The 12,119-nt window shown below is 41.6% G+C and overlaps 1 protein-coding gene across 3 annotated transcripts in view; it reads right to left on the bottom strand.

Moving 5' to 3' along the window:
- Positions 1-12,119, bottom strand: part of crybg1a (crystallin beta-gamma domain containing 1a) — a 77,513-nt gene that overhangs the window by 40,880 nt on the left and 24,514 nt on the right. The window contains exon 1 of one of the 3 annotated variants that reach the window (XM_047157880.1): positions 9,856-9,888. The exons of 1 other annotated variant lie outside the window; for it this stretch is intronic. In XM_047157880.1, the coding sequence (XP_047013836.1) occupies positions 9,856-9,873 (18 nt within the window). In that variant the 5' untranslated portion in view covers positions 9,874-9,888. Of the gene's footprint in view, positions 1-1,088; positions 1,431-9,855; positions 9,889-12,119 lie in introns of those variants that run through there. One more of the 3 variants, XM_017475650.3, reaches the window with a different exon arrangement.

Genomic DNA, 12,119 nt, shown 5'->3' with positions numbered 1-12,119 from the left:
TCCTGCTCCGATCTCATTGGACGATTTAAAAATACACTGACCAGGCAGGCAAAAATGACATTTCACTGCCTCACCCACTTCTAATGCATTAAAGATTCCTCTTCTAAACCTCGAACTTTGGCTCTGTTTATTCTACTTGCAGTGTTTTGTGTCATCGAGGTATAATTAGCAGAAAGTCTGAATAAAAGTTTTAAATGACGTTAAACTTGTTTTTGAAATCTTTTCAAATAAAATATAAAAAAAAAAATATACACATGAAACACACGTTTTTAACTCCATTTCTCTTATACATGTATATTTATTAGTCTATTCTATCTCTGATATCTTGATATATATATATATATATATATATATATATATATATATATATATATATATATATATATATATATATAATTTTTTCCCCATGTGTTACGCACTGTCTGGATCAGCGCTGTAAGTTCATGACAGTCATCTCTAGAAAGGTGAAACATCTGCTTCGTCCCGAACCACATAACGTTATTAAAGTTTCTTATACGTAACTAAGTGTTCTGAAGAAAAACCTTCACTCTGAGCGTTTAGAAATGACCATAAATCAAATATTAAATCATATATTCGTGTAGCTGTAACTAATGTGTCGTATTGAAGAACAGAATAGAATTCGTTTTTACTTAAAGAACGAGAAAACTGCCAGAAGCTTGACCTTTCTTTGTGAAATGTCCGGCGTGTTTGCTGTCAACACCCTGGACTTTCACACTTCGCGTTAAAATAAAGAGTTTAAAATGTCAACACTTTAAGTCCAGACGAAATTACAATCAATAAATAAATCAATAAATAAACAAATAAATGAATCCTTTAAAAAAATATATTATCCAAAAGAAACTCACAGCACCGCGGAATGGAAATGAAAACGATCCCTACAAACTTTCCTCTCTCGGCGCGTTTATTATTGTTATTTTGATTTTCTGTGCTCCGTAGCCTAGCGTAGCGTAACGTGACGCGCTACGTCTGTAACCCGGAGAACCACCTCCACCTTTAACGAAGGCGTTAATAATAGATAAGTGCTATAAGAGACAGCGATGAGAAGCTCCTGCCTGAATGAAACTCACCATGATTAATTAATCCCGTGGCGAAGGACGCAGAGTCGAGGCAGTGCTCTGTCCGCGGCTCAGATCTGCTCAGAAAGCCACGACAGACTCAAACCGCTCTTCATTTTCCATCAGAGAGAGAAAAAAAAAAAAGAAGAAGCGAAAACTGGTCTGTTTTGTCCTCGCTGCCTAAACACGCAACTACGCTCAGTCCTGGAGAGCTGAGAGACTGACAGAGTGGAAAAAATCTGCTTTAAAAATAATAATAATAATAATAATAATAATAATAATAATAATAATAATAATAAAGTGTAAACTCCGGCTGGAGTGGCAGCAGCTTGAGTACGGTGTATACGCCGCTGTCACACACACACACACACACACACACACACACACAAAAACCTCTTCAGGCGTTACACAACTGCGGGACAAAGTCAAACAGGAATGAGTCATGAGGCACTGCAAAGGTGTTTTAGCTCACGAAGGAGGCCTTGGGCTGAATAGCCACGCCCTAAACGCCCTTACTGCCTCTCTCTCTCTCTCTCTCTCTCTCTCTCTCAATACTGCTAAAACAAACCTGACAGGATGAAAGAGAGATCAAAAATGTATTTGATTTATTCAGCTGAATGCTGTTATTGAGGTCAGGGCTGCATTTCATCTACTGGATCACGCCTCGCACGAACACCGGACTCCAAACGCTGCCCGTGTGCAGCACTGTGTAGCTTCCTCAATAGATTTTATCCTCATCTACTATTTATTATATACATATTTACTTTATGGTCATCAGTATAAATCTTTATTAACATTAATATTTCATTTAACGTTATTGTCTTACATGTTTAGATTTGTTTTGGTTTTTTTGTTTTATTTTATTTTAAATCTTCATATTCTTGTGTATCGCACCTGAATATTTTCTACAAATTTATCATAGTTGTACAATTTTGCGTATATATTCATTATATATTTGATGTTTTCCGCACCAAAAAAAGTGTTATTTATATTTATTTATACCATCCGGGATGTATTCCTACCTCAGGCCTAGTATTCTCACGATAGTTTCCGGATCCACTGCTTCCCTGACCAGGAGAAAGCGCTTACTGAGTGAATGTGTGTGTGTGTGTGTGTGTGTGTGTGTGTGTGTGTGTGTGTGTGTGTGTGTTTTGTCTCTATGTCTCTATTCATTATCACCGACTGGATGGTGTTGGGTGTTCCCTCCCCAAACTCGATTCATTTCCGATAACAACGTGTCCCAGAGTGTTTCCTCCGACTCCACAGCCATTTCCCAACAGATACACTTCTTAATCATTATTAAATAATCGTAATTAAATGCTTGTTTGTTTGTTTTTTAATTGTTGTGTAGTTTGTCTATTATTTTATATCTTTATCCTGAATATTATAGCGATACCGAAACTTCTGTATCAGACCACCCGATTTTTAGGTGAGCAAAAGTATCGGAACAGATAGGTCCTGGGGTAAATGAAAATAAATAACACTTAATATCCGGTTGCGTTTCCTTTACTCGCAGTAACTGCATCACTCCTGCGACTCACCGACACCAGACTGCTGGATTCTTCTTCTGTGAAGCTTCTCCAGGTTTCTCCTGCAGCTTCTTTCAGTAGTCGTGTGTTTCGGGGGGTTTCTCCCTTCAGTCTCCTCTTCAGGAGGTGAGATGATCAGTTGGGTGAAGGTCTGGTGATGGACTTGTCCAGTCTAAAACCTTCCACTTTCCCCCTGATGAAGTCCTGTGTTGAGGTGGAAGTGTGTTTTGGATCGTTGTCTCGCTGCGTGATGAAGTTCCTCCTGATTCATTTTGGATTCATTTCTCAGTAAATCTACAGACAGAATGTTCCTGTAAACTTCTGAATTCATTCTGCTGCTCCATCACGAGTTCATCATCAATAAAGATCAGTGAATGTTCCAGAAGCAGCCGTGCGAGCCCAAGCCGTGACGCTACCTCCACCATGTTCCACAGATCAGCTCGTATGTTCTGGATCATGAGCAGATCCTTTCCTTCTCCACACTTTGGTCCTTCTATCACTTTGGTAGAGGTTCATCTCGGTTCCAGAACTTTTGTGGATCGTCTCTGTATTTCTCTGTGAATTCCAGTCTGGGTTTCTGATTCTTCCTGCTGGTCAGCGTTTCACATCTTGTGCTGTGTCCTCTATATTTCTGCTCTCGAGGTCTTCTTCTAACGGTGGATTGTGACCTTCACCCTGCCCTGTGGAGGTTGTTGGACGTCACTGTCTGTTGTTTTTGGGTTTTTCTTCACGGCTCTCACAATGTTCGTCATCGGCTGCTGTGGTTTTCCTCGGCCGACCCGTTCGGTGTCTGTTCCTCAGTACACCGGCGGTTTCTTTCTTTTTCAGGACATTCCAAACGGTTGTGTTCTCTATACACAATGTTTGTGATTGATTTTCCCTCGACATTTTCTCTCAGCTTCAAAACGGCTCGCTTTTCTCCCACAGACAGCTCTCCGGTCTTCGTGTTGGTTTATCCTTTTTAACAACAAACGCAGTCCAAACCCAGAGTAGACATTCAGAGCTATTAATTCTGTAAACAATCAGTCTAACAGGACACACCCGGGTAACAAGAAACACCTATCGGTCACATGTTCCAATACTTTTTGATCAACTGAAAAAGGGGTGGGTTCAAACATATATTCGTCTTCAGAGGGAAATAATGGTCCTCTGTGTGTAACAGTAACTCCGCGTCATCGCTGCACCGTGCCACTCATTATTTTCCTTTCACAGCGTGACACGGAGTGTTAAGTCTTAAGCAGATTTATTCTGTCCTGAATATTATATATTATTACTTCACCTGTTTATTTAGACTGTTGTTATATATATTAGTTGTGTAGTGTGTTGCATTGCCATTGTACCCGTGTGTCATTATATCTGAACCCTCTTTCTTTATTTAAGTGTGTGTGGGTGTGAGAAAGACCTAACAGTCACACACCCTACATACACACACACGCACACACGCACACATACACACCCTACACACACGCACACACACACACACACACACACCTCAGCGTGTCACACAGGACATTTGCACACACAGTTATTCGGACTAGACGGTGAATTTGAACAGCTCCGTTATAGAACAACACGCTTCAACTTTCCATAGTAACGTAACTTTTCATACTATTTCCATACGGCTCGACGTGAACCAGCGCTGCGTCGAGGAACTGAACTCTTCCTGAGCAGGATACACGATACACGAGTCAGGGATAATCTACACAGTACACGAGTCAGGAATAATCTACACGGTACACGAGTCAGGAATAATCTACACAGTACACGAGTCAGGAATAATCTACACTGTACACGAGTCAGGAATAATCTACACTATACACGAGTCAGGAATAACCTACACGGTACACGAGTCAGGAATAATCTACACTGTACACGAGTCAGGAATAACCTACACGGTACACGAGTCAGGAATAATCTACACTGTACACGAGTCAGGAATAATCTACACTGTACACGAGTCAGGAATAATCTACACTGTACACGAGTCAGGAATAATCTACACGGTACACGAGTCAGGAATAATCTACACGGTACACGAGTCAGGAATAATCTACACGGTACACGAGTCAGGAATAATCTACACGGTACACGAGTCAGGAATAATCTACACGGTACACGAGTCAGGAATAATCTACACGGTACACGAGTCAGGAATAATCTACACGGTACACGAGTCAGGAATAATCTACACGGTACACGAGTCAGGAATAATCTACACTGTACACGAGTCAGGAATAATCTACACTGTACACGAGTCAGGAATAATCTACATGATACACGAGTCAGGAATAATCTACACGATACACGAGTCAGGAATAATCTACACGGTACACGAGTCAGGAATAATCTACACGGTACACGAGTCAGGAATAATCTACACGATACACGAGTCAGGAATAATCTACACGATACGCGAGTCAGGAATAATCTAAACGATACGCGAGTCAGGAATAATCTACACTGTACACGAGTCAGGAATGATTCACATGATACACGAGTCAGGAATAATCTACACTGTACACGAGTCAGGGATAATCTACACAGTACACGAGTCAGGGATAATCTACACAGTACACGAGTCAGGAATAATCTACACTGTATGCGAGTCAGGAATAATCTACACTGTACACGAGTCAGGAATGATTCACATGATACACGAGTCAGGAATAATCTACACTGTACACGAGTCAGGGATAATCTACACAGTACACGAGTCAGGGATAATCTACACAGTACACGAGTCAGGAATAATCTACACTGTACACGAGTCAGGAATAATCCACATGGTACACGAGTCAGGAATAATCTACACGATACACGAGTCAGGAATAATCTACACGGTACACGAGTCAGGAATAATCTACACGATACACGAGTCAGGAATAATCTACACGGTACACGAGTCAGGAATAATCTACACGATACACGAGTCAGGAATAATGTACACGGTACACGAGTCAGGAATAATGTACACTGTACACGAGTCAGGAATAATGTACACTGTACACGAGTCGGGAATAATCTACACGATACACGAGTCGGGAATAACCTACACGGTACACGAGTCAGGAATAACCTACACGGTACACGAGTCAGGAATAATCTACACTATACACGAGTCAGGAATAATCTACACTATACACGAGTCAGGAATAATCTACACTGTACACGAGTCAGGAATAATCTACACGGTACACGAGTCAGGAATAATCTACACGGTACACGAGTCAGGAATAATCTACACTGTACACGAGTCAGGAATAATCTACACAGTACACGAGTCAGGAATAATCCACACTGTACACGAGTCAGGAATAATCCACACTGTACACGAGTCAGGAATAATCTACACTGTACACGAGTCAGGAATAATCTACACTGTACACGAGTCAGGAATAATCTACATGATACACGAGTCAGGAATAATCTACATGATACACGAGTCAGGAATAATCTACACGGTACACGAGTCAGGAATAATCTACACGGTACACGAGTCAGGAATAATCTACACTGTACACGAGTCAGGAATAATCTACACTGTACACGAGTCAGGAATAATCTACACTGTACACGAGTCAGGAATAATCTACACTGTACACGAGTCAGGAATAATCTACACGGTACACGAGTCAGGAATAATCTACACGGTACACGAGTCAGGAATAATCTACACTGTACACGAGTCAGGAATAATCTACACTGTACACGAGTCAGGAATAATCTACACGGTACACGAGTCAGGAATAATCTACACGGTACACGAGTCAGGAATAACCTACACGGTACACGAGTCAGGAATAACCCACACGGTACACGAGTCAGGAATAACCCACACGGTACACGAGTCGGGAATAATCTACACGGTACACGAGTCGGGAATAACCCACACGGTACACGAGTCAGGAATAACCCACACGGTACACGAGTCAGGAATAATCTACACTATACACGAGTCAGGAATAACCTACACGGTACACGAGTCAGGAATAATCTACACTGTACACGAGTCAGGAATAATCTACACTGTACACGAGTCAGGAATAACCTACACTGTACACGAGTCAGGAATAATCTACACGGTACACGAGTCAGGAATAATCTACACGGTACACGAGTCAGGAATAACCTACACGGTACACGAGTCAGGAATAACCCACACGGTACACGAGTCGGGAATAACCCACACGGTACACGAGTCGGGAATAATCTACACGGTACACGAGTCGGGAATAACCTACACGGTACACGAGTCGGGAATAACCCACACGGTACACGAGTCAGGAATAATCTACACTGTACACGAGTCGGGAATAACCTACACGGTACACGAGTCGGGAATAACCTACACGATACACGAGTCAGGAATAATCTACACGGTACATGAGTCAGGAATAATCTACACTGTACACGATACACGAGTCAGGAATAATCTACACTGTACACGAGTCGGGAATAATCTACACGGTACACGAGTCGGGAATAACCTACACGGTACACGAGTCGGGAATAACCCACACGGTACACGAGTCGGGAATAACCCACACGGTACACGAGTCGGGAATAACCTACACGGTACACGAGTCGGGAATAACCTACACGATACACGAGTCAGGAATAATCTACACGGTACATGAGTCAGGAATAATCTACACTGTACACGATACACGAGTCAGGAATAATCTACACTGTACACGAGTCAGGAATAATCCACACTGTACACGAGTCAGGAATAATCTACACGATACACGAGTCAGGAATAATCTACACTGTACACGAGTCAGGAATAATCTACACTGTACACGAGTCAGGAATAATCTACACGATACACGAGTCAGGAATAATCTACACTGTACACGAGTCAGGAATAATCTACACTGTACACGAGTCAGGAATAATCTACACGATACACGAGTCAGGAATAATCTACACGATACACGAGTCAGGAATAATGTACACGGTACACGAGTCAGGAATAATCTACACTGTACACGAGTCAGGAATAATCTACACGATACACGAGTCAGGAATAATCTACACGATACACGAGTCAGGAATAATCTACACGGTACACGAGTCAGGAATAATCTACACGGTACACGAGTCAGGGACATAAACCCACTGTTGATTTTACATGACTAATCAGAAACAGATCACACATTCACACACACACTCACATGCACTCACACACACTCACATTCACACATGCTCACACATACAAACAGAAACAGAAACAAACACACACACATCCATCCATTTCTATCCATCTATCCACACACTCACATTGTATATAAGACCTGGTGTGAAGTGAAATAACGAAGTTTCGTGCTTTCGCTTCAGGCTTATAATTCCAGTCATTTTTGCTCACACACACACACACTCACACACACACACACACACACACACACACACACAGTAAGTCATGTGTAACAGGACCCTCTGCTATGTTGGATATCCGGTTTGAAGCACGCAGTAACGCAGCAGCGAGGCGTGACGTAGCGAGCAACACAAACACTTTCAACACAGGAAGTAAGAGATAATACATCAACAATCCCGGAGGTTCTCCACAGGCCGAGTGACAGCGACCCGGTTCAGCCACCTAACCAGTACCTCCGTTTCACCCAGGTCACGCTCCCTACGTTACATTCGTTATTAAAATCCGACTCGTTATCTCTCCCCGGATTCACACGGCTGCACCATCACACGCGTCTACACGCAGAACTCAGCAGCGCTGGGGCTGAACGCGGTATAATACACTGCACTGGGTCTGGAAGTCAGAGGGACGGAACCAGGGCACGAATAAAATACAACCCCAGTTCCAAAAAAGTTGGGACGCCGTGTAGAATGTAAATAAAAACAGAACGCAGCGATTTGCAAATCCCCATAAACCCGTACGTTACTCGCAACAGAAGATAGGAAACGTATCGAATGTTTAAACCGAGGAAATGTCGCGTTTTAAGGAAAAAAATAAGGTCGGTTTGAATTCGATGGCTGCAACGCGTCTCAAAAAACTTGGGACGGGGGCAGCAAAGAGGCTGGAAAGGTAACCCTAACCCTAGATGAAACAAAACTTTATAGAAGTTTCGAAAATAAATAAATCATAAACAAACCAAGTGTCCAAAAACATACTTATAAAATATTCAGCAAAAAAAAAAAGATGATCGAATATATAATTTCTAAAAATATGAAATTTTAAAACATTTAATGACTGACGCATGATGCAAGGAGGAAAAAAGTCCAAGCTACTTCTTAAAAATCTACGATACTAACGCAATAAAAAAAAAATGTTTTATTTAATTTTTAATTATTTTCGTTGTATTGTGTAGAAATTTAGTTTAAGATTGAAAACAACAAATAGTCTGGAGAGCTAAAGAAGTTTATGTTAAATTACACCTTGCTGAAAAAAACCCCCCCAAAAAGCAACAGAAACCATCACAGAAATGATGTCTAATGGTTTCCACTAAAATACCTTTACAAACCATCAGCTAACCATTAAAACCACATCATTACTGGTCCTTAATGGTATCCACTAGACATGACAGGCCACCAAAAGAAGGCAACCCTTAATGTTTCCATTAAAACCAAATACAATTAACATAATAACCATTACAAATGCTCTCAGGTGATGTGGATATATTAAAAAGAGCTTTAATTAGACTGTCCATAAGAAGCGTGGACTCTGATGTTAAGAATCAGGGCTGTGCTGTCGCCTAGTGGCCGAGTGAGGAAACCGCAGGAGTCAAAACAGGCTCTGAATCGACTTCTGAGTCGATTCAGAGTCGAATCGTTTAAAGAACCGCATCAGGGTTCTGTTTAAATCGTTAAATTATACTCAAGAATGGCTGAAGAAGGAAAAACAATTCCTAATTAAGAAACGAGGTTTTCATTGAGACTAGTGATAGAAATCCCGGTTCTGTTCAGTGAGTCAGATTATTTGATTCAGCTCACTAATAAGAGTCGACTCTTTCAGCTCTCAAATGGCTGATTAACATTTAAAACAATAAATAAATATATATAAATGTTATAAACGTATACAAGTTATTAGTCTTTGCGTATCTATCACGTGCACTGTTATAAACTCAACCGTTTAACAGCGTAAGCGATATAAAATCTAATAAAAAAAGAAATTAAGCTATTTCACATAGCAAATGTTTAACATATAGCCCACAAGACAATAATAACGGAATTTACACAAACGAACCGGTTCAGAAGTTTACACACCCTCGATTCTTAACCGCGTGTGTCGTTACCTGGATGATCCACGACATGATGTGTTTATGTCTTATGGCTTAGTCCCTTGTTCGTCCTGAGCAGTTAAACCGCCCACTGTTCTTCAGAAAAATCCTCTTTTCCAGCATCTTCTGCATATTTGAACCCTTTCCAACAGTGGCTATATGATGTCCAGATCCATCTTTTCACACCGAGGACGACCGAGGGACTCGTACACGACGGTTACGAAAAGGCGCAAACGTTCACCGATGCTCAAGAAGGCAATGGGGGTGTAAACTTTTGAACAGGATGATCGGTGTAAATTATTTTGCTTAAAAGATGTGCTTTTGTTTTTTACCGCCCTTTCAGAAGCTAGATAAGATATTTACGTGTTTCCCAGACGACAAAATCATTCACGCCGATGTTAAATCGATGTTTTGTTTCCGTAAAATTGCTAAAGATAAAAATATATATATATATAAAAAAAAAAAACTCTCCTCTTAATCTTCACGTGTTTTTAATCAGCACACTTGGATTCGGGAGAATCAGGATTTTTCTTGAATAACGAGTCGTTTTACACACACTTTAAACAAAACGGACGGTAAACAGTGCGCTCGTAGCTTTAACGAGTTCTCCGGGGCAGGAACGTTCGGAAAACCCGTCCGGTACACCGTGTGCGTTCTCTGGTGAATCCGATACGTCCGGAATGTCCAATTTTCCTTTTTTTTTTAACCCCCGCTCTCATGCCGATGGATCTCAGGACTGACGGGTTTGACAGCAAAGAGGACTCGCGTAGAAAAACAACGACAACCACCCTGGTGTTCGGTCTTGTTTTCAACAAAGTATTGGATGAATTTATTCTGTCCCGGGCCTCGAGCGTTCCTGCGACGCTGTCAGAGATTCCTCACGGAGAACAGGCTCACTATTGTGTGTTAATTGCTGAACACTGGGGTGCGTTTGATTCTTTTATGTCTCCATCAGCTCCTAGAAAACAAAATGCCATCCAGATGGAGTGAAAGAGCGAAAGAGTGACTCATCAGAGCGAAATATCGCTCCTCTAAACGCTCAACTGTTCTGCTTCTGTGGCGTCGGACAGTCTGGATTAGACTTCAGATTCGTCTGCTAATCATGATCATGGTGTAAATGTATTTATACATTAATATTATTATTATCATCATAATTAAACCTTCTCTAATAAAGGTTTCAGTACGTGGAAATTGTGTTAAACTGTCTTGTGTGAAACTGTGCTCTCTGATCATTTTCCAGTTGTGCAGTTTAAACCCATCAGTGCTGTGAGACAGCGCCTCCTGCTGGTGGCGATTCATTAAATCCCCACACCCAATTTACACGCTGCCAGTTTTACAAGTTCAGCTCAACTTTCCTTCTCTCAGCTTTTCCTGCTGTCGTTCAGACGCTTACGCACGAGCGACTCCACTCAGCGCCCGAGTAAAGAAACACCCTAATACTCTCCAGACCCGGAGAGAGAAATATTCCAAGCGGAATATTAAACACGTACGTTAAGAGTGGGCGAAAACGACCAAGACGCCCGTCCTCCCAACCTCGCTCGGGATTTAATCCTGCTTCTGCGGATTTGGCAAACTTTACGATGAAGTTTATATTAAGAGAAGAAGATATTGGCTTTTAAAAGGAGATTAATAGCAGATTCAGTTTGGCTTCAGATTGAAACTCGGGATCCTCCAAAATAAAAATACACAAATAAAATAAAATGGGATGCTACGACCCGTCGGAACATAGTTCACAATTTAAAGCGCACAGATTATGGATTTGAAACGTGCATAATTTTGTTTAAAGTTCTCATACGATAGATTTAGACGCATCCGAGGTCAAAAACACTTCAACGTGCTCATCATTTAAACTGCAGCGTTACCGTTTTCCCCCAGTGTCACAAACGACTCGTTAAATGATTCGTTCTAAAAGATTCGTTCTAAACTCCTCCTTTCAGCTCTGCTCTGATTGGTCAGACGTCCCGGTCTGTCGTGATCGGTCTACCGCTGTCAGCGAGCGGCCGATGAAGACGAGAGGCGGGGCTTTTTGTTAGAAACCTGCGTAGGTTAGTACGGGGAGTAAAGTCTGGAATCACTAACGAGTCGATTCAGCTGTTCAGAATCGATTCCTTCTTTTGGGAGTCGATAACTCCGTTTGTCGCGCGCTTTGTGTTTTGAAACTTTGCGAGACGCTTTTACATTCGCAAACAGCTCCGTATATCACACGCTACATGAAAGGGGATATTTGAAAAAGCATAATAGGTGCGCTTTAACGTAGTTGTTTTCTCTTAACACACCAA

The sequence above is a fragment of the Ictalurus punctatus genome, chromosome 9, assembly GCF_001660625.3.
Source record: "Ictalurus punctatus breed USDA103 chromosome 9, Coco_2.0, whole genome shotgun sequence".
NCBI lineage: Eukaryota > Metazoa > Chordata > Actinopteri > Siluriformes > Ictaluridae > Ictalurus > Ictalurus punctatus.
This window is presented reverse-complemented; position numbering and strand designations above follow the sequence as displayed.